Source organism: Salvelinus alpinus, chromosome 20 (assembly GCF_045679555.1).
Source record: "Salvelinus alpinus chromosome 20, SLU_Salpinus.1, whole genome shotgun sequence".
Classification (NCBI taxonomy): domain Eukaryota; kingdom Metazoa; phylum Chordata; class Actinopteri; order Salmoniformes; family Salmonidae; genus Salvelinus; species Salvelinus alpinus.
The window spans coordinates 38,169,011-38,193,064 of NC_092105.1; the positions used below are offsets into that span (position 1 = coordinate 38,169,011).

The 24,054-nt window shown below is 44.0% G+C and overlaps 2 protein-coding genes across 2 annotated transcripts; both read left to right on the forward strand.

Annotated features, from left to right (window-relative positions):
* Positions 1-12,027: 12,027 nt before the first annotated feature.
* fgf9 (fibroblast growth factor 9) lies at positions 12,028-13,803 on the forward strand. The gene is made up of 4 exons (XM_071356307.1): positions 12,028-12,256; positions 12,744-12,875; positions 13,084-13,187; positions 13,301-13,803. Exons 1-4 carry the CDS (start codon positions 12,097-12,099, stop codon positions 13,481-13,483), a joined length of 579 nt encoding a protein of 192 aa, XP_071212408.1. The 5' UTR covers positions 12,028-12,096; the 3' UTR covers positions 13,484-13,803.
* Positions 13,804-16,799: 2,996 nt separating this feature from the next.
* tmprss3a (transmembrane serine protease 3a) lies at positions 16,800-23,416 on the forward strand. The gene is made up of 13 exons (XM_071356154.1): positions 16,800-16,868; positions 17,334-17,568; positions 18,742-18,846; positions 19,076-19,192; positions 19,357-19,480; positions 19,644-19,769; positions 19,904-19,950; positions 20,034-20,199; positions 20,355-20,524; positions 21,081-21,176; positions 21,312-21,454; positions 21,633-21,782; positions 22,482-23,416. Exons 1-13 carry the CDS (start codon positions 16,800-16,802, stop codon positions 22,524-22,526), a joined length of 1,593 nt encoding a protein of 530 aa, XP_071212255.1. The 3' UTR covers positions 22,527-23,416.
* Positions 23,417-24,054: the final 638 nt, after the last annotated feature.

Below are 24,054 nucleotides of genomic sequence, written 5' to 3' on the forward strand. Positions count from 1 at the left end.
TAATGATTTACAAGTTTATAATACAATAAATTAATCAATCAGACTATCCCAATGTACACTGACATTCAAATTGATTCATGCATGGGTTGCATAGGGTCGGAGTTAGGCAAACACAGTTTGTTTAGACACATTAAACTTTAAAGGCGGTAATACGGAAGTGAGATCCTTTGAACTTGCCTTGTGAAATTCACTGAGGTTGCAAGCTGTGCTAGAGCATAGAGATAGTTAGAGGACGCAATATTGAATATGTCCTATTATGGAGTATGTGAGAGCATGGGCAGCAAGTAGAGGTAATGGGAGAGCTACAGTATATTGGGTAGGGTGTCTTAACTGTTCTACATTCTTTCAATATGGGTGACTCTTTTAAAATAGCCTGTTTTGTTTTTGTGCAGGCATCACCCTTACTTAAACAAGCCCTCACCTGAGAAGTAGAAATTAAATGGAGAGAAACTGGGAATTGAATAACTGCAGTTGACATAGTTAAGTAAATGGAAAAATACTCTTATTGCAATGTGGGTGGCTCTTGTGGGTGTGCATAGTGTAGTCAATGGCACAAGGTGTTGCCAGGGCACAGCACCCTCTTCAAGAAGCAGGAGGTGAAGTTCTCCCGCACATGGATATTCCTATATGCTGCCAGCACGCCCACAAGCGAGCCACTCTGGGCGGCCGAAGCGGCACGCGGAAAATTTTCCGCGTGCTAGTGTACATGAGCCGTAACAGATTTGGTTCAGTCAGTCATCCTAATGAGCCCTCCACAGCTAGCTAGTTTAAACTCCTTAAGAGTCTACTGATGCACCTGTGCGCCAATCTAATTAACATAATAAAAAATCCCCATCAAAATCAGTCCGTTTAAGCCAATGGTGTGTTTTTTTGCATGGGCTGCATCTCAATCCACCACATCCGCCTATGTCAGCCTTCAGCATCTGTCTTGGAAAGTGGCAGAACAACAGCACTGTTTGTCAGACCAGGACAGATTCCCAAAATCGGCCTTCTCACAAAAACATCTGTAGCGTACGAACGGTTGGGCCTACTGACTAACATGACCACTCTATGGACAGATGAATCCCCCACAACTGTCACGGGACTCGTCTGAAGATAACCCAGTACAAGTAAAACAAATAAATGGGAGTATGGAGGTAGTTTTGTGCCAACAAAAAAAAGGGCTTAAATAGGTGTCCAAAAAACAAAAATATTTCCTGACCTTTCTTATATCTCCTCAATATAGGACAAACACTTAAAAACCTTATTCCTTATGATTTTTTTGCTTACTGTCTGTTTTTCCATTTATGAATGTGTTATTCAACTCATTTCTATATTTTTTAAAGGTCAAATTTAAATATTTTTCTTCCCACCTCCTTGTGTTGCCGGCTTGCAGTGCAAAAACTCTCCCCTTAAGCAGTAGACTGTATCACGGTGAGATCCAGATGGTTACTACCAATATTACACCTTATTTCTCGTGTAGGCTGCTATCCGGCTTACTCAAAATATAATCAAGTGAGATGAAAATTGGCCACGTTAACTATCTCCAGCAACATGTGATACAGCTGCCCGTGAAGCAACTGCTGCCCAGTGGCAACAGTCAGAAACACCTCGATACAACACCATTTCACTGGTCATTCACTCCACCTTGTCATTACGTTAACGCATTTTTTCACGGTGACATCCAGATTCCAAGTGGTGACCAATAATTTACTAAAAATAATTTCTCCCTTGCCCATCGAAATAAACACACTTTATTTTACAAGGTTTAACTAGCAACATGCTGCTGTTGTTGCCAGCTAGCCAGCAGCATAAAATAGGATGACTCACTGAACCAAATCTATTAATCTCCACTTGATTCTCAGCTGCACGACATACTTCATCATTTTGGGCACCAGGAATGTTCTTATAGCCTCCCCCATGGGTAACTGCATACTCAGTCTGGTTTTATAGACTAGACGTAACATAGTAAATGTAAATTTGTAACATATCATACGTTTAGCATTTTTTTAAACATATTTTACAAATTACAATTGTAACATATTGTACGAATTGCATTTTTTTTTAAATATATATCATATAAATTGTAATTGGTAACATATCAAATGAAATGGATGATGGCCATCCACATATTAATACTTGGAGCTAAGATAGAATGATAGGCAGAAACTGCTTCTCCAATAGAAATCCTCGATCTCAATTATAGGTGATGTCATGGAGACGTTGGCTAGCTAAGCTCATGCACGTTATCGGGTCTAACGGTCGTCTTGTGCCAAACTGCGCATGTGCTTGCCGTCAAGTCAAAGGCACTCCTTTGATATAAAGTTGATTTTGAGAAAATGTTCAACGTGTCACTTTCACAAGGTTGGAGTAATAACATGTTCAACTACTTAAGACATTGGCTCGATTCTAGGTTGGGCCTTTAGATTTCAAGTAAATAGAAACTAAGGAAGAATTTTTCACTTCTCTCATTGACTTCTCAAACCCCAAACTCCGGCCTGGTCTGTTTGGTGTGTTTCGCAAGCGTTCCCGGAAGTCTCGCGATGTTGCGCCTCTGGGTTTAGAAGCTCTGTACTCGGAGTGGGTCTGAAAGTGGGTGTGGCGAAAGGAGTGGGTGAAATCAATAGCGATAGGTGTAACATCAGCACTCCGTTATTGGTTAGACGGTTTTGATTGAACGGTGTTGTTTTTAGTTTCCTGCCAACTACTTTACGGTGAGAGCATGGACTTTGAAGCCAGAGGATGAGTCTGATTTGTATTTCAATTTTTAAAATAATTTTACATTTTCATTTAATAGAACTGAAGATTGTTTATTTTTTGTTAAAAGTACTGATGATGGGTGTACTGTTGATTGTATGTCTGCGCTTACTGTGACTGTCACCCTGATAGTGGCTACACTAGGTAATCTCCCAATTTTATACACTAGGTAGCTACTTCCCATGCTGTTGCCGGACAACAGTGCCTGGCAACAACAGTGCCTGACAAGCGGAGCGAATGACACTGTATCCCGGTGTTGTTAACGTTCATTCCCTCCCGACTGAATAGACTGTATCAAGATCTATACTGAACAAAAATATAAACACAACATGCAACAATTTCAAAGATTTTACTGAGTTACAGTTCATATTAGGAAATCCGTCAATTGAAATAAATTCATTAGGCACTAATCTATGGATTTCACATGACTGGGCATGGCTGCAGCAATGGGTGGGCCTGGGAGGGCATAGGCTCACCCTGATCTGTTTCACCTCTCTTTGTGCTTGTCTCCACCCCCCTCCAGATGTCGCCCATCTTCCTCATTATCCCCACTGTATTTATACCAGTGTTCTCTGTTTGTCTGTTGTCAGTTTGTCTTGTCAGGTCTTACCAGCATGTTTTCCTGTCTCCTTGCTTCCTCATGTTCTGTTTCCCTGGTTCTGACCATTCTGCCTGTCCTGACCCCGAGCCTGCCTGCCATTCTGTTCCTGTCCTGACCCCGAGCCTGCCTGCTGTTTTGTACCTTATTGACGCTGCCGTGGATTACAGACCCCTGCCTGCCCTTGACCTGTCTTTTGCCTGCCCCCTGTTTGGGTCAATAAACTTCTGGGACTCTAGCTGTCTGCATCTGGGTCTTATCCTCTGTCCTGATAGTACAAACTGGTCATGACTGACCCAGCAGACTCAGACCAGCTCCACAATGCTCTCCCTGAAAGGAGCCACCATTGGAAGATACAAGGAGTTACTGCAATGTCTTATGGAGGGACTCTAAACCCTGGCAGAACGCCATGACCAGGCGTTCGATACATTGCTGGAGCAATTCCACGGATTCCCCACTGGGCAGCGGGTCACACCCGTATTCTCCCAGCCTACCCCAGTGTCCCGAGAACCCGCTTACCTCCTCCGGAGCGCTACTATGGAGATTCCGGAAACTGCTGGGCTTTTCTTTCCCAGTGATCCCTCATTTTTGAGCTGCAGCCTTCTTCATTCCCCTCGGACCGCTTCGAGGATAGCGAACATCATAACGCTGATGTCCGGGAGGGCATTCGCCTGGGCCAAGGCAGTGTGGGAGCGACAGTCGCCGTCTGCCTCAGTCTGGAGGAGTTTGTGGAGGAAGTTCGGAAGATGTTTGATTCACCGTTATCTGGGAGAGAGGCTGCTCGTAAGCTGCTCCAGCTACATCAAGACTCCCGTAGTGTGGCAGACTACGCAGTGGATTTTCAAACATTGGTGGCTGAGAGTGCTTGGAACCCGGAAGCATTGATCGACATATTCCTTCATGGATTATCAGAGGTGATCAAAGATGAGCAGCTGGGAGCTCGTAGGAGGGAGAGGGAGTCTGTGCCCTGTCGCCTTCACTCACCCTCGATTCCAACCTCGCCTCCGAAGAATCTCGGAGACCCCCGAAGTCTACATATCCAAATGAACCCGACGTCATCCGAGTATTCTCGGGAATCACAGAGGGCTGCAGACTCACCTCCTTCGGAGTCCATGCACCTGGGCAGGGCTAGATTGACTCCGGCTGAGCGCATACGCCGACTCCACACCCAAAGATGTCTATGTTGTTGAGCTACGGGACATTTTGTAGCTACCTGCCCATTAAAAACCCAGGCTTATCAAGATGGGGCGAGTACTCTGGTGGGCCATACGGATACCTTTTCCTCTCCCTTATTCACAAACCTTTCCATGCCATCCTGCTATTGGGGAACCAGTCAAAACCTCTACAGGTACTTATTACCATACTTATTACCATGGACGTTAGAGCGCTGGATGGGCGCTCTATAGGCCGGGTCACTCACAATAACACTCCCATCAACCTACGAGTGTCAGGGAACCACAGCGAGGCAATCCAATTTATACTGATTAAGTCTCCTCAGGTTCCCGTGTTATTCCTGTGGGCTTCCTGTGGGCTCGGAAGTTGCCCCGGACCTCTCCACCATTCTCGCGGTGTACCAGGACCTCCGGTAGGTTTTCAGTAAAGCCCGGGCCACTTCACTTCCTCCGCACCGACCCTACGACTGTGCGATCAACCTTCTCCCAGGCACCACACCGCCCCGTGGATGACTGTACTCTCTGTCGGGTCCAGAGACCAAGGCTATGGAGACCTACAGTTGAAGTCAGAAGTTTACATACATGGAGTCATTGAAACTCCTTTTTCAACCACTCCACAAATTTCTTGTAAACAAACTATAGTTTTGGCAAGTCCGTTAGGATATTACTTGTGCATGACAAGTAATTTTTCCAATAATTGTTTACAGACAGATTATGTCAATTATAATTCACTGCATCACAATTCCAGTGGGTCAGAAGTTTACATGCACTAAGTTGACTGTGCCTTTAAACAGCTTGGAAAATTCCAGAAAATTATGTCATGGCTTTAGAAGCTTCTGATAGGCTAATTAACATCATTTGAGTCAATTGGAGTTGTACCTGTGGATGTATTTCAAGGCCTACCTTCAAACTCAGTGCCTCTTCGCTTGACATCATGGGAAAATTAAAAGAAATCAGCCAAGACATCAGAATTTTTTTTTAGACCTCCACAATTCTGGTTCATCCTTGGGAGCAATTTCCAAGCGCCTGAAGGTACCACGTTCATCTGTACAAACAATAGTACGCAAGTATAAACACCATGGGACCACGCAGCCGTCATACCGCTCAGGAAGGAGACAGGTTCTGTCTCCTAGAGATGAACGTACTTAGGTGCGAAAAGTGCAAATCAATCCCAGAACAACAGCAAAGGACCTTGTGAAGATGCTGGAGGAAACAGTACAAAAGTATTTTTATCCACAGTAAAACGAGTCCTATATCGACATAACCTGAAAGGCCGCTCAGCAAGGAAGAAGCCACAGCTCCAAAACCACCATAAAAAAGCCAGACTACGGTTTGCAACTGCACATGGGGACAAAGATCATACTTTTTGGTGAAATGTCCTCTGGTCTGATGAAACAAAAATAGAATTGTTTGGCCATAATGACAAACGTTATGTTTGGAGGAAAAAGGGGGAGGCTTGCAAGCCGAAGAACACCATCTCAACTGTGAAGCATGGGGGTGGCAGCATCATGTTGTGGGGGTGCTTTGCTGCAGAACGACTGGTGCACTTCAAATAATAGATGGCATCATGAGGAATGTTAAAAATGCCAGAATCAAAGAACTTTCTTCTGAAACTAGTCAGTCTATTCTTGTTCTGAGAAATGAATGGTATATCATGCGAGAAATTGCAAAGAAACTGAATATCTCATACAAAGCTGTGTACTACTCCCTTCACAGAACAGTGCAAACGGGCTCTAACCAGAATAGAAAGAGGAGTGGGAGGCCCCAGTGCACAACTGAGCAAGAGGACAAGTACATTAGAGTGTCCAGCTACAATAGTCATCTACAACATTAACAATGTCTACACTGTATATCTGATCAATGTGATGTTATTTTAAGACAAAAATGTTGTTTTTCTTTCAAAAACAAGGACATTTCTAAGTGGCCCCAAACTTTTGAATGGTAGTGTATACTCCGAGTCACAATTCACATCAATAACAAGTGGTTCAACCATCTGCACCCATTCAATTTATCCTAGATGTACGTAATTATTACTTCTAAACAAAAACACTTTTTGTGATTCTCTTATACTTCCAATTTTTGATTATTGCTTGAAAGGTCGCTAGGATAATAATATTTGGTTGTGATCATTGTACAATACCTATTTTGGATGCAGCAGTTGTTAGCTAAAATGCTAGCACCCGTTGACATAGACTGTAGCAAAGCCACCTAAAGAGCCATTTTACTGGTTGAAGTTGAAGCGTTGTTTAAGTATAATGCAGTTGATTTGCGACGATGATACAACCATTAAATTAAGCAGGACATTCATACTAGCCTTACAATCCAATTATTATCAAATAGTAGTGTGATATGCACTCCTAGCAACATGTAAAAAAAACATTTTTGCTGGCAGTCTCAATCAATCAAATGTATTTATAAAGCCCTTTTTACATCAGCCAATGTCACAAAGTGCTATACAGAAACCCAGCCTAAAACCCCAAACAGCAAGCAATGCAGATGTAGAAGCACGGTGGCTTGGAAAAACTCCCAAGAAAGGCAGGAACCTAGGAAGAGAACCTAGAGAGAAACCAGGCTCTGAGGGTTGGCCAGTCCTCTTATGGCTGTGTCGGGTGGAGATTATAACAGTACATGGCCAAGATGTTCAAATATTCATAGATGACCAGCAGGGTCAAATAATAGTAATCACAGTGGTTGTGGAGGGTGCAACAGGTCAGCACCTCAGGAGTAAATGTCAGTTGGCTTTTCATAGCCGATCATTCAGAGTTAGAGACAGCAGGTGCGGTAGAGAGAGAGAGTCAAAAACAGCAGGTCTGGGACAAGGTAGCACGTCCGGTGAACAGGTCAGGGTTCCATAGCCGCAGGCAGAACAGTTGAAACTGGAGCAGCAGCATGACCAAGTGGACTGGGGACAGCAAGGAGTCATCAAGCCAGGTAGTCCTGAGGCATGGTCCTAGGGCTCAGGTCCTCATAGAGAAGAGAGAAAAGAGAGGAAAGAGAGAAAGAGAGTTAGAGGGAGCATACTTAAATTCACACAGGACACCGGATAAGACAGGCGGGGTCGGGAGACAAATCAAATCAAATTAGTCACATGCACCGAATACAACAGGCGTAGTAGACCTTACAGTGAAATGCTTACTTACGAGCCCCTAAACGACAGTGCAGTTTAAAAAAATACGGATAAGAATAAGAGATAAAAGTAACAAGTAATTAAAGAGCAGCAGTAAAAAATAACAATACATACAGGGGGGTGCCGGTACAGAGTCAATGTGCGGGTGAACCAGTTAGTTGAGGTAGTATGTACATGTAAGTAGAGTTAATTAAAGTGACTATGTATAGATGACAACAGAGAGTGGCAGTGGTGTGGAGAGGGGAGGGGGAGGGGCAATGCAAATAGTCTGGGAAGCCATTTGACTAGATGTTCAGGAGTCTTATGGCTTGTGGGTAGAAGCTGTTTAGAAGCCTGGACCTAGACTTGGCACTCCGATACCGCTTGCCGTGTGGTAGCAGAGAGAACAGTCTATGACTAGGGTGGCTGGAGTCTTTGACAATTTTTAGGGCCTTCCTCTGACACCGCCTGGTATAGAAGTCCTCGATGGCAGGAAGCTTGGCCCCAATGTACTGGGCCTTTCACACTACCCTCTTAAGTGCCTTGCGGTCAGAAGCCGAGCGGTTGCCAAACCAGGCAGGGATGCAACCAGTCAGGATGCTCTCGATTGTGCAGCTGTAGAACCTTTTGAAGATCTGAGGAACCATGCCAAATCTTTTCAGCTTCACGACTGTCATGGTGTGCTTGGACCATGTTAGTTTGTTAGTGATGTGGACACCAAGGAACTTGAAGCTCTCAACCTGCTCCACTGCAGCCCCGTCGATGAGAATGGGGGTGTGCTCCGTCCTGTTTTTCCTGTAGTCCACAATCATCTCCTTTGTCTTGATCACGTTGAGGGAGAGGTTGTTGTCCTGGCACCACATGGCCAGGTCTCTGACCTCCACCCTATAGGCTGTCTCGTTGTTGTCGGTGATCAGGCCTACCACTGTTGTGTCATCGGCAAATTTAATGATGGTGTTGGAGTTGTGCCTGGCCGTGCAGTCATGAGTGAACAGGGAGTACAGTAGGGGGCTGAGCATGCACCCCTGTGGGGCCCCTGTGTTGAGGATCAGCGTGGCGGATGTGTTGTTACCTACTCTTACCACCTGGGGGCGGCCCATCAGGATGTCCAGGATCCAGTAGCAGAGGGAGGTGTTTAGTCCCAGGGTCCTTAGCTTATTGATGAGCTTTGAGGGCACTGTGGTGTTGAACGCTGAGCTGTTGTCAATGAATAGCATTCTCACATAGGTGTTCCTTTTGTCCAGGTGGGAAAGGGCAGTGTGGAGTGCAATAGAGACTGCATCATCTGCGGATTTGTTGGGGCGGTATGCAAATTGGAGTGGGTCTAGGATTTCTTGGATGATGGTGTTGATGTGAGCCATGACCAGCCTTTCAAAGCACTTCATGGCTACAGACGTGAGTCTTTAGGCAGGTTACCTTAGTGTTCTTGGGCTCAGGCACTATGTTGGTCAGTGCATGCTCGCAGTACACATCCTGGTAATCCGTCTGGCCCTGCGGCCTTGTGAATGTTGACCTGTCTAAAAGTTTTACCCACATCGGCTGCGGAGTGTGTGATCACACAGTCTTCCGGTACAGCTGGTGCTCTCATGCATGTTTCAGTGTTATTTGCCTCGAAGCGAGCATAGAAGTAGTTTAGCTCATCCTGAAGGCTCATGTCACTGGGCAGCTCTCGGCTGTGCTTCACTTTGTAGTCTGTAATGGTTTGCAGGCCCTGCCATATCCGACGAGCGTCAGAGCCGGTGTAGTACTACTCAATCTTAATCCTGTATTGACGCTTTACCTGTTTGATGGTTCGTCGGAGGGCATAACGGGATTTCCGGGTTAGAGTCCCGCTCCTTGAAAGCGGTAGTTCTAGCCTTTAGCTCAGTGCTGATGCCCGTCCGACGATACCCCCAGACAAGGCCAACCAGGCAGGATATAACTCCACCCACTTTGCCAAAGGACAGCCCCCACACCACTAGAGGGATATCTTCAACCACCAACTTACTACCCTGAGACAAGGCCGAGTATAGCCCATGAAGATCTCCCCCACGATACTAACCCGAGCGGGGTGCCAACCCGGACAGGATGATCACGTCAGTAACTCAACCCACTCAAGTGACGCACCCCTCCTAGGGACGGCATGGAAGAGCACCAGTAAGCCAGTGACTCAGCCCCCGTAATAGGGTTAGAGGCAGAGAATCTCAGTGGAGAGAGGGGAACCAGCCAGGCAGAGACAGCAAGGGTGGTTTGTCGCTCCAGTGCCTTTCCGTTCACCTTCACCTTCCCTGGACCAGACTACACTCAATCATAGGACCTACTGAAGAGATGAGTCTTCAATAAAGACTTAAAGGTCGAGATCGAGTCTGCGTCTCTCACATGGATAGACAGACCATTCCATAAAAATGTAACTCTATAGGAGAAAGCCCTGCCTCCAGCTGTTTGCTGAGAAATTCTAGGGACAGTAAGGAGGCCTGCGTCTTGTGATCTTAGTGTACGTGTAGGTATGTACGGCAGGACCAAATCGGAAACATAGGTAGGAGCAAGTCCATGTAATGCTTTGTAGGTTAGCGGTCTATGAGAACTCCCCCGTGTTTCCCCAGAAGGTGGGGAAATTGTGGGTGTACTTATGTGGGTGAGTCAACTTATTTGAATGACATCATTTCATATGATTTAATACATGTTATTACTGTTATTAAGTCTGCTCCATTTGAAGTAGAATTTTTATTTATTTTTAACAATGGTACATCATTGTTTATCATCAGTAATTATTTCACCTGCTATTTAAAATGACAATAATTCAAAGAATGATCACAGGACCACCTGTTTACTTTTCTTTATCAATCGACCTTTCACTTATCTGAACGATATGATTTGGCTCACAGACAGACGTCAGTCTCATAAAGATAAAGACAAGATGGAGTTTTCCTTGCTTTATCTCAATGATCAGTCTCACATTTTTTCAGACTCAAAGGTCACGTGAGGGTCTACGCAACAAACGTCCTGTATCACCACCAGTTTTGAATCTTGTTAGAAACACGTAATAACCAGCCTAAATGTACTTAATCACACTCTCTCTCTGTGTCTTTGATTGCAGACCAGCACAGCCCAGTGATTAGGCCTGCCTTGCAATCTCACTGATACTGTAGGGTAGAGTAGGCATACGCATGTCTGGTGGGCAGAGAATGAGGATGAGTGATATAACGTACCTTTGTATTTCTTAGATTTTTTAAAAATCTGATAAAGCCCTCAAACTCAACTCTGGACCTCGAAGCTAGTTCCACTGCATTTTCTAATCAGGGACCGATTTAGACCTGGGACACCAGGTGTGTGCAATTAATTATCAGGTAGAAGAGAAAAACCAGCAGGCTCCGGACCTCGTAGGTTAAGTGTTGAGTACCCCTGTGATTTAGCATGCATGTTTTTTTTGTCAGAAGCAATATTGTAGTTTATTATAATGCCTATGTGTCTTAGAATTTCCAACACTGTATGTCAAAGACTGTCAAAGACACATACCCAAACAACAACGTCATTAGGTTTATCTGTGTCTGTACTTTTCCCTGATAAACTTATTCAAAATAATGATAGTATACCAACTCAAATCAGGTTAGTGTTACAGCATTCTAATGGTATATCTTTTAAAACAAACTCTTCATCAGGTTAATCTGTATTTGAACAATTAGTGACATGGGAAGGGCATGTACTGTAAGTCTAACCAGGGCCACCTCTCAAAAGAGACATAGAGCAAAGTGTATATTATAAATGTGATGGCATACGGACAGTGGTGTGTGTGTGTGTGTGCAGTGTCAAAGCAAAGTGAGAGGGAAGGAAGTGGATAGGGCAGAGAGAAGGTATACTGACCCTGAGGAGCAGGGGTGTTTATTTTGACTGGAGTACATCGCGTTCAGCAGCATTGGTTGGAGGAGGATTAGGAAAAGTATCAAGGGTCGGGTGCACTTTGACAGCCGCAACACCACAACTTTACTGGTGGGTCTGGTGACAGAGTGGGTCGAATGGAAGGACTGTGTTCTTAACTTCACTGTCCCTGTATTAGCCTTTGCAGTCAACATGGCAGAATGGAACTGGTGCCCATTGATTTGTATCTAACAGACCTGGGTTCAAGTACCATTTCAAATATCGCAATTACTTTCACATACATTCAAAGTAAGTATTCAGATGTATTTTATTTGAATAGACAAGTAGTTGAATGTTTCAATGTATTTGGAAATACACTTGGAAACTATTTGAAAATAGTCAAATACACTGACTCAAATACACTCCCATGCATATTACCCAGGTATTTGAAATTAGTATTTGAAATTAGTATTAGAAAATCATCTCAAATACAATTTGGTAGACTATTTGGTTTTTACAAATAACCATTCACTCAAATAAAAGTTATTGTTTTGGGCTGTGTATTTGAACAAAATCAAATACACAGAAAGAAGTATTCGACATAACAGATACTCAAATACACATGTATTTGAACCCAGGTCTGGCATCTAATGCTGATCACTATGGATGCTCACCTGCTGTTCCCGCGCCTGATGATGCTACTGGCTCTGTGTATGGATTATCACTGTGCAGATGCAAATGAAGACCCGGGCAATCAACTGCGAGGCCTCTGGAGGTTGTCAATGAAAGACTCAAAGCAGAAAATGAAAGGTGAGAACAACATGAGATGAAATGTTGTGTCTTCTTGCATCATGCTGATATAATATTAATAATATTAATATTACTTACTGTAACATAATGACCTCCCAACCGGCTGCTGGTGTTTGTTGGATGTTTGTTCATTAGGAAGTTAAAACGTTAAAAAAACACCTGTTGTGAAGTTCCTATGCCAGACCGCTTTAAACTGTTGTGACTGAGGTCACTTTGTTGAGATAAATATTTTCCTCTTATGTAATTGTGTCTGGGCTAGCCTGCCCTGATCAGCTTGAAGAATACATTAGCCTTTGCTGTCACCTTGAGAGATAGGACACTACCTAATACTCTTACTGTATAACAAACTTAAACAAAAGAGAAGAAAAGCAGACCTTTAGTTCCACTGATAAGATGCACGTGTCCACAGTTTTATTTCTTACACCCACGCTCTTTATCTCTCTCTCTCTCTCTCTCTCTCTCTCTCTCTCTCTCTCTCTCTCTGCAGGTGTGCCACCTCCTCATCCAATCAGAGGATTGGTCAAACAACAGCTGCTGTACTGCCGTGTTGGGATAGGATACCATCTCCAGGTCCTGTCCAATGGAACTGTAGGAGGAGTGCACGAACCAACTGAACATAGTAAGTTCTGCTGAACTCCCTTTAATTGATGACAACAATATACAGTATATCAGTTGTTCTGTATATCAGTTGTGTCAGAGGAACTGTTCATTTCAGAGAACAGATATGAAACAGACCTGGAAGCCCTTGATGTAAGATCATTAACCTGTTGCGTGTGTGTGTGTCACTCTGCGTTAGACTGTATCTCACCATCCCTTGCATCCTGCAGGCTTGCTGAAGGTGTTTGCCATGAAGCGTGGTGTTGTGGGCATCAGAGGCATCAAGACTGGCTTGTATCTCTGTATGAGCCAAGAGGGCATCGCACACGGAGCAGTGAGTACAATTGAGTACATCTAACATGACTCTAACGTGACTGTTATAAATGGGGTATAGTAATGCAATAAAGACGTTTGCTTTTCTGATCATGTCATCTTGTCCACCCGCAGGTACAGTTCTCATCTGACTGTCTGTTCAAGGAGAGCCTGGAGGAGAACCACTACACCACCTTTTCCTCCCTGTCTCACCCAGGCATCTACTTGGCCCTGTCCCATAAAGGAGAGGCCAAGAGGGGGACCAGCGTTGGGAGACTCCAGCCCTGCACACACTTCCTCCCTCGCAGAGCTCCATAAGTAACCCCTGTGCAACCCTTTTACAACCTTTCTACAACCAATGACCCCAACCCAGGAGTCACAACTGTAACTGTGAGGAGAATCCTGTAAATCCCTACAACGTTGAAATAACCCAAACGGTTGGGCATTTCACCCTTTTACCCAGTGTGACTGATATACTTGAAATGACATTGGAAACAGTGTAGCAACTGAAGAAAAGCAAATTGACATATAATGGTAGACTAACTCTAAGGGTCAACGCACACACGGCCCTTGTGATGCTAACTGGATAACTGGATGTAACTGGACTGGACTGGATTTCGAACATCTGTTTGAAATATGAGGATATTTATGGACAAAAATATTCGTTTTTTAAGTCTACAGTTTCAGTCGGATTGCGTTGTGATCATTACACTTGCCTTTTTTCAACTTTTCACATTATTTATTATATTTATCAGGGTTGGCCCTAGCCTTTTGGGGGCCCTAAGCGGGATATGTTTGGAGGACCCCCCACCTCACGGGCAAAACATTTTAGTGGCCCCCCTTATGATGGTTGAAAGAAAAGTTTATTTCCTGCAATTCTACACATTTTGCCATCAGAAGTAGAGAAAATGTTACAGTTTTAAAGTACGCTTTCTCCAATTCTACACATTTTCCCATGAGGCGGAGAGAAAATGTTGCCATTTAATTTTTTTTAATTATGTCATTCTATACATTTTGAGAGAAAAAAAATGGCAGTTTTAAAGCATTTTTCCATGAATTATGCCATGTTAATAATATCTGAGTGAGAGTGACTAACAAAATCAATGTGGGTCCCCTGGAGGTCAGGGCCCCTGGACACCTTCCCTGCGTGCCTGGTCAGTATTCGTCCATGATTACTAAGTTAGATAGCTGGCTAGACAAACTTACCAATCAAAACATTTGTGTGACTGTCAGTGACTGACATAACAAGAGAAAAACTGTTGATGTACAACCCAATTTAGTTTTTTGGGGGAAAAGCAGCCGGGGGCCCTACGCGACCACTTATGTTGCTTATGCCTGCAGCCGGCCCTGATATTTATTACAATCTACTATGAATATCACTTCCCTCTGTATGTATTTGGACAGTGTTGCAAAAATAAATATTTGTTTGGCTCTATGCTCCTGCAAAAAATGTCACCCTCCCACACACACACTTAAAAAGTAGTCAAAAGTTTAGTATTTGGTCCCATATTCCTAGCACGCAATGACTTCATCAAGCTTGTGACTACAAACTTGTTGGATGCATTTACAGTTGGTTTTAGTTGTGTTTTGGGTTATGTTTTTGCCCAATAGGAACTGAATGGTGAATGATGACTGCAGTAATTGAATTCTATGCGAGAAGATACAGTAAGATGTTTCTGAACATTTCTACATTTCTAAATCTGAGGTCTTGGCTGATTTCTTTTGATTTTCCCATGATGTCAAGCAAAGAGGCACTGAGTTTGAAGGTATGACTTGAAATACATCCATAGGTACACCTCCAATTTACTCAAATGATGTCAATTAGCCTATCAGAAGCTTCTAAAGCCATGGCATCATTTTCTGGAATTTTCCAAGCTGTTTAAAGGCACAGTCAACTTAATGTATGTAAACTTCTGACCCATTGGAATTGTGATACAGTGAATTATTGTAACGCTCGTCGTCAGAAGGAGTGGACCAAAGCGCAGCGTCGTAAGTGTTCATGATTTTATTTAATATCAAAAACACTCGAACAAAGTAACAAAACGAAAAAAGCGAACAGTTCTGTCAGGTGCAGACACTAAACAGAAAATAACTATCCACAAATTAAAGAGGGGAAAGGACTGCCTAAGTATGATTCCCAATCAGAGACAACGATAGACAGCTGCCTCTGATTGGGAACCACACTCGGTCAAAAACAAAGAAATAGAATACATAGAAATAAAGAAACTAGAATGCCCACCCTAGTCACACCCTGGCCTAACCAAAATAGAGAATAAAAACCTCTCTATGGCCAGGGCGTGACAATTATAAGTGAAATAATCTGTCTGTAAACAATTGTTGGAAAAAAATTTTGTGTCATGCACAAAGTAGATGTCCTAACCGACTTGCCAAAACTATAGTTTGTTAACAAGAAATTTGTGGAGTTTTTGAAAAACGAGTTTTAATGACTCCAACCTAAGTGTATGTAAAACTAGTTTTAATGACTCCAACCTAAGTTTATGTACATAGGGAACTGTACATGTACATAGGTTATGAGGTCTATTCCTCTACTTATTCTACACACACTCTGACCCCCGCCCCCTACCCCTCTCTCTCAGGGACTGATGCACACCTCACTGAATAAGACATATGTGCTTGCCAGATAGACGTGGTGAGGAGAGAGATTCACCACCCAGGATTTCAAGTCACCTCAGACCTCTCACTGGACCTTCAGTATGAGAGAAAGATTCCACCACAATACGCAATAAACATAACAAATTTACTTGGGGTCATATTCCTTAATTTATTAATGTTATTGTGTTATTCCTTCTTCATTCTCGTTCTTTTTATTTTGTACAGTTTTGTTATTTCACTACATCTGACACATTTATTATTATTTAAATCCATATTAATACACTGATCATGACTTAATCATAAATTATTAATAAGAGTGACTATATTTTTGTTGGAGATTACTTTTCTGGGAACATCTGAGTGATCTAAACTCTATAGACTAACAGACTGTCAGCTGGCCATTATGTTCGGCCTAGACTGTAAGGACAGGTGACCACGTCACCCCCTATGTCCGTATCCTGTGGTCCGGTCCAGGCAGAGACACACACCCCGTGCCACGTGTAACCCTACCCCTGAATGGGGAGGCTCGGGATCATTTGATCCCCTCGCTGAGTGGCAGGCCTCTTCGATCAGAACTCGCCTGCTCAGGTGTCCCTTTGTGTCTGAGCGGTGAGCACGGGTTCAGGCAAGGCAGTAGATATAAGACCTCCCATTAAGGGAGAGAGAAAAGGATAGAACTGTGTTTTCATTTGGTATCAGGATTGGAAGAAAAAGACTTGATGGTGGAGAGGATCAAGATAATTACTACCGGCATCTAATGGTCACTCGGTTGGTCAGAAAAGTAGCTGGTCATCTTAGCGGCAATCTACAGATTGGTTTGCTCAAGCCTTCCTTCTCTTATCTATTTGGGTCTTCGCCTTTTCACCTCTTTTCTTTTGTCTTTCCTCTTGTCTATCCTGTACTTTGCGCTCTCATCCGTCTTTCTTCTCCTCTTTCTCCTCCGCTCTTTCATTCCATGCCGTGTTTCTGTCAACTGCTCTGAGATGGACTGTACAATAGATGACAGGGTGTGAGCGGAGACATGGCAGACCAAGAGAACACTGAGGAGCTAGCAGCTCCTGCTGCTGAGGAAAGCACAGCCACTGTCACGGTAAGAATCTTACCAACCTGTGTGTGTCCATGATTGGTATAGTGAATAGTTACCTAGTTCAGTTCAGATAAGTGAATGAGCTTAGTCCTACACTCTTACAAAAAAAAGGTTATATCTAGAACCTAAAATGGTTCTTCTACTGTCTCCATAGGAGAACCCTTTGAAGAGCCCTTTTTGGTTCCAGGTAGAACCAATTTGAGTTCCATGTAAAACCCTTTCCATAGAGGGTTCTAGCTGGAACCAAAAAAGGTTATCCTATTGGGACAGCCGAAGAACCCTTTTGGAACCCTTTTTTCTAAGTGTGTATGCATGTTCAGAAATTACTTCCGATTATGTAAAAGTTATATTAGCAAGCCACATGGTCAAGAGCTTTGGTTACATGTCTATGTTAGCTATTCACGTGGCTCTATACTATTGGTCGATGAGTAGTATAAGCGTTGGGTAAATATCCATATCATCCCATAGGCCCCTGAGGCCGAGCAGACAGACACATGGAAGATAGAGGTGGTGTCTGTGACTGATGAGGACCTCCCGACGGTCGATACCCCGACCACATTGAATGTCAGTCCCCTCGACAGCCCCAATGACACCCCTCTACCCGACACTGCCAAACCTGAACCCACCAATGAGCACAAAGCCCCGGCCCCTGCCCCACCAAGTCCAGCCATGCCAATCACTAAGGTCCAGCCTTTCATGAATGGTAAGAGACTGGGACTCCTTTACCTGTACATTTTCTGACGGTCTCTCAAAGAGAGGAGTGTGAGGTGTAATAGGCAAGAGTTCACCATTGTGGATTATAGGATTCTATGCCGACATTTGAATGAACATGAAAAAAGTGTTCCAAAATGGTTATTTGCGGAGGGTGTTCAACCAATAACCGTTTTGATCAGAGAACCCATTTTGGAAGACAAGGGTTCTTGTAAGGCAAAGGGTTCTATCTAGAACCTTTAACATCATAAGAAACGTTTTTGGAAGAAAGGGTTCTTTGATGATTCTTTGGAAAGCAAGAAGGATTATTTGAAAAGCAAGAAGGGTTCTACATAGAACCATATATAACATTTCCCGTTATGCTCAATTGCAGGGAGATTTTCATAATAGTTTGTTTTACTGTAATATTTGTGTTTTTGCATGTACATTGATTGGTTGATACATTTTATGCTATACGAAGACAAATAATATACCGTTTTCTAAACTAATCCAATCTATTAGTAATTGAATTTAGTGCACCTGTTACTGAGATGGTTGTTCCAGTTTAGATAATTGAGGTGGTCTCAGTATTCAATCTTCCGTACCCTGGCAGTCATTCTGAATGCAGGTTGCGGGTGACTAACAATTCCACTTGTTGGATATCCTAATTCTGGCTGGATTCCAATTACACATCACTTTGCAAGCCAGCATAATGTGACTTGCAGGCCTGATTTGGCCTGTAAACCAGGATATTCCTAACACCACTGTATTAGGGTATAACTAGGCCCTCAAAAAAAGGCCTTATGATATATGCAATGTATTGTCTAAATAATTACATTTTAAAGGCTAATAAGGGTGGTAGAACTGTTTATAGAGGGTTCTAGGAAGATCCTTCCAAAGATAAAATGGTTATTGGTAGAACCCTTCATAGAGGTTTAAAAGCAGAGCCCCTACATAGAGGGATCTAGGTAGAACTATATACAGGGAGTTCTTTGAAGAACCCTACACAGAGGGCTCTAGACAGAACCCTCTGCAAAGGGTTCTACCCAGCACCAAAAAGAGTTCCCCTATGGGGACAAACCGAAGAACCCTGTATGGTTATACTAAACACCTTTTTCTCTAAGAGTGTAGTGGTTGGCCCTGAAAGGCTCTTTGAATTCTAAATTCCTTTGTCATGATCCCTCAGAGGAGAAGACATGGTGTGGCCGGTTTGTGGCTCGCAGGATGGAGCTGCTGATCGGCGCGTCGGTCCTGATGGTGGTTATTCTCACGCTGGGCATTGGGCTGGGAGGTGAGCACTAACGAACATAGTCCATTTGTAATTAATTCATTATGCCACTTTCCTCAGCTCTTTAAATAATTAATGCACCCTATCCAGTTATACAACTTGGGTCCCATCCTGCTTTAAAGTCAGTCATTGCCTGGAACCCCGGTTGCACAGTAAAGACAGAAACAAGTGTTGTTGTCTGGTGTCAGTTTACAACCAACAGCATGTTAAAGGGAGTTTCATGTCTCCGCAGTGGGTCTTAGCTGTGTGGGTAAGTTCCGCTGTGGTACGTCCTCTCGCTGCATCAGTGGCTCAGCGCAGTGTGACGGGGTGATGGACTGTGAGAATGGGGAGGATGAGCTAAGCTGTGGTGAGCAGAGCTAATGTTTTATCTCAACATATACAAGGACAAGCACACATTAGACTATTGAGACGCAGCCGGTCAAGGGACTCATTCAGTAGAAGCCTATATTCCTCACTCTCTCTACCTATATCTCTGCTTCTGTCTCCTTCTCGACCTGACTGTTTGTACAGTGCGTTTGAGTGGAAAGAGTTCAGTGCTCCAGGTGCTGAGTGGAGGTGTGTGGAGGACTGTCTGCGCTGAAGACTGGAACCCTGCTCTGGGCCTTTCTGCCTGCAAGCAGCTGGGCTACTCCAGGTACGACTAGGGTATTTAACATGATATGTGTTACTGGCCTTCTTGAGCCCTCTTTTTCATTGCCCTTGTGTGTTCCAGGATAGAGCTTGCCTTGTGATAATAGATGCATTTTCGGAGGGTGTTTCTGATTAATTGGCAATAACTTATTCTATTCACCCCTCAGGTATGTGGAGTCCCGCTCCCTCCCCCTCGCTGCTATAGAGCAGGACTTCCAGCATAACCTGGTGTCAATCAACCTGAGCCAGTCGGGCCAACAGGCCATCAAGATTCACAACGCCACCAGCCTCAGGTAGCCCCCTGTCACCACACCAGAACAAGAGAGTTGATAGGGACTGCTGCTGAATTATTTTTCAATCAATATTCTGATCATCTCTGTCTTCTGCTCTCTCTTCGTCTTGCTCTCCCTTTCCTCTCTTTCTCCAGTAAGACTCAATGCAGCTCAGGGACGGTGACCACAATCAAATGCCTGGGTGAGTGGATATTTAAGGAAGTGGGAAACGATACACAAAGGTAATACTAGTATTGTAAGCGCATATTGTGCATGTGTCTGCAGAGTGCGGCTCCAGACCCCAGTTCAGCAGTCGTATTGTTGGGGGTAATGTCTCAGCACCGGGCCAGTTCCCCTGGCAGGTGAGCCTACACTTCCAGAGTGAACACTTGTGTGGAGGATCTGTCGTAGCAGACAGCTGGATACTGACAGCTGCACACTGCGTGTATGGGTGAGTCGAAAGTGAACAAACACACACACACACAGAATCATATGCAACACACACACATACACATACCCACACACACAAACACATAATCATATGACAAACACGCACACACACACACACACAATCCAACACATCTCATATTGTTCCTCCTTTCTCAGGTTTGCGTTCCCCTCACTGTGGGCAGTGCATGTAGGGTTGACAGAGCAGCCGGTGAATGGGGCTCAGGCTCTGGCAGTACAGAAGATTATTTACCATGGCCGCTACCGGCCCAAAGCTCTAGACTATGACATCGCTCTGATGAAGCTGGCTGAGCCACTCACCTTTAACGGTAGGTAGGGACCCCTCTGTCTTTTAACATACTGTACATCTCTGATCTCCCTCCATTTGTCTTTATGAATGGAGGGAGGGATGGAGGCAGGTGCGAGGCTCATAGTATATCCTATGCTTGGTTTCTATAACTCATTCTTTATCCACCTCAATCATCTCCCTCCATTTCTAATTTTCTCACACTGTCCACTCTTTCTTTTCACCCCGATACACCACGTCTTCTCTCTGGTCACCTGGCTGTCTCTCTCTCTCTCTCTCAGGTTTCACGGGCTCTGACAGCGAAATGTCATGATGTGTATGGTCTGTCTGTGGTTGAGGCCACAAGGCTCACCCACACCCCTACTACTCTTGTTTTCCTGCAGTCCTGCATCTCTACTCTAGCTCACTTTTCATTATTGAATGCGTTGTTTTCTCGACATTTGTTAGTTGCTCCAGGAATAAGAATCAGGTCAATTGTAGATTGTCTCAGTGAACTCTTACTTTATCACTATTTTTAACCCAGGTGTTTCTGGGAAGTGTAGTTTGTTTCTGTGACCTGTCCTCCTTTCCTGCTTCAGGTCTAGTGGAGCCCATCTGCCTACCTAACTTTGGGGAGGACTTTGAGGATGGGACCATGTGTTGGATCTCAGGCTGGGGGGCCACTTCAGATGGGGGTGAGTCTAGGGTGTTAAGCATCTCACATGCTGTTTCTCTATTCCCACTAGTAGTCAGTCTAGGAGTCATATAGTTTTAAAATGTTTTTCTTTGTAAATGTATACTTTGTCTGAGTGTATTCTGCTCTTTGCCAGGTGACGCTAGTGATTCGTTGCTCTCTGCCCGGGTCCCACTCATCTCCTCTAAGGCGTGCAGCACGCCAGGGGTCTACCAGGGCTACATCTCCCCCGGGATGATCTGTGCAGGTTACCTGGAGGGAGGAACAGACTCCTGCCAGGTACTGTAAACTGATGGTGGTGAGCCTTAGTATAGAGTGAGACCTTTTGTGATTGTGTAAGTCTACATGGGTTAAATATACATGTGCTGATATGTTTTCACTGCTGTTAAAATATTAGCTGTGTCTAGGGCCTTTCTATGTGAGCCTGGGGTTTTACTGTTGTGTTTGTGGCCCACAGGGAGACAGCGGGGGACCTCTGGCATGTGAGGACTCAGTGTGGAAACTGGTGGGGGCCACTAGCTGGGGCCAGGGCTGTGCTGATAGGAACAAGCCTGGGGTGTACACCCGCGTCACCCAGTCCCTCAAGTGGATCCACCAACAGATGGAGGTTAGGAAGGGGAGCAGGGGTTGGGGATTGGGGCTGGCAGTGATTGATGAGCAAGTATTTTAGGGTTTATGAGAAGGGCCAAAAGTTTTGTTCTGACCAATAAAACTTCTTATCATGGGTGCCATTTATCAGGGGAGTTAGTGGAGAGAGAGCCAGTGAGTCAGAATGAAAGAATGAATTAATGAATGAATGAATGAATGAGGACGTGATTCCTCAGTGTGTGTCCAACAAAGCAGAGACGATTAGAACCGCAGTGAAGCAGAGAGACTTCAACAGCTGTTGGGGGAGAGAAAGGGTACGATGCTTGAGCCTCCCCTTCTGTCCCTCGTGTGTCTTTTCTTATTCTGTTTCACAAGCCCAGCTGTTCTCCTGTCCATCGATTCACAGAACTAAGACCGACAGCAGTGTTCTATTCACGTACTGTGCCTCCCCTCCCCCAAATCCAGCAGCTGGCTGTACAGTAGAGTACAGGGTTGCGTTCAGATATGAAATATGACATGCCTCTCTGACACATAGAGGAAGAAATCAATTCAGCTCGATTCATCACAGTTGTGTCTGCAACATTCAGTGTGTTCACTCTTGTGAACGTTACCCAGTGCTTACGCTATGCTTCCTCACTGACACCTAGTGGAGATGAAGTATAACTCAAACCCATGTCAATGTTCCTCTTCTCCTGTGTCTGTGTTTCTACATCTCTAGAAAGAAGAGGAGCTGAACCCCTCGGAAGTTAGTACGGACAACTGAATTAGTAGAGAACTCTTTTTATACATGTTACTTCTATCAAAAGTTTATAATCTTGTACATTGCCTGGGACTTAAGAGTACTGCCAACGAACCAAATGTTGAATGTATAGCACAGGCCAGGGTTGGATGGCCTAACAGTGACAGCAGCCCTCACAGGACAGGCAAGGGCAAACCACCCCCCAGAACAAGACACAGTAACCTTATAGACATGTTGGATGCTCAGAAAAGGCTAGAAAAGCATCTGGATCAGAGTACGGTAGAGTATAGTACACTAAACCTTTGTCAGTTTGTATCCTACAAAACATGGCTACAACCAAGCACAATGAAGGCAGTGGCACACTCAACAGTAGAGGTAAGGCATTGTTTATTCCAAAATAAAAAGCTTGAAGGCAAACAGAGAAAAGTGAACAACAGTAGATAACAAGTGACAGCGATGGTAGAGATGTGAGAGACAGAGTGTGCAGCTGAGTCCCACCTGAACCCGAGCCAGAAACACTCAGTGGGGATGTAAGTGCATCCCAGGTTGTCTGAATGACATCACAAGATAAGAGGGAAAATTTGATGGAAACTATACAGTACATTGGGGCAGCTTTTCCCAACAACAAAGGCCCTGACTTGGGCAATGATATTAGAATAGAAGATGGAGAGTTCGGAAAACATTCTTAAAACTGTCCCTAGATCAGCCAGAGTACAAGTCCTCCAATCCTTCTCAAACAGAGGACCAATGTGCTGCCTGTGAGGTCTGAGGATCCCAACTGCTCTCTCTCCACTTTTAATACAATCATATGTATGTGTACATAAATAAAGATTAACGTGTGCAAAATATCATTTTTAGACTGTGATCTACTTTGTACTGTATCTATGTATTGTTGATCTGACTGCCTAAGTACTATTTCAGTTCCTCGTGATTGTGTTATAATAAACATTGTGCACTTGAAAGAGTGACGTCTGTGCTATTATTATAAATGATTTAAAAAATGTGACATGCTGTATACACTGTGACAAAACTGGGCATGTCTGTATAAAATCAGGGTACTGCAGTCAATGAACTGTGCAAGACCAAGTATATCTCAGTATATTTTAATTTAAACCCCAACTGTGATTGATAATGTAACATATTACTATGTCGTAGCTACTGTAAGTCAGTGACCTGCAGTTTAGCGTCCTTGGACTAATTTAACTATGGGTTAGTTAGGCTTTCTGAGCTTCTTGGCTATAGTTAAAGGGATAGTTAACCCAAATTACAAAATTACATTTTGATTTCTTGACCCTCTAAGCAGTCTATGGACAGAAATCCATGTAAGCAGTCTGTAAGCAGTCTAGGTGTGACAGCAATCCATGCTTTGGTTTTGTTTACCTGGCCACCATTACAAATGCTAACATTGTAGTATTTGTGGCACAAATCAAATGCAAATCAGTGGTACCTATAGCATTTTCGCGCCTCATGTCCAAATCATCCTAAAGTACATGAAGTGCATAATTGCTGATATACTGTAGGTAACATTGACTTGCATTGGATTTGTGCCACA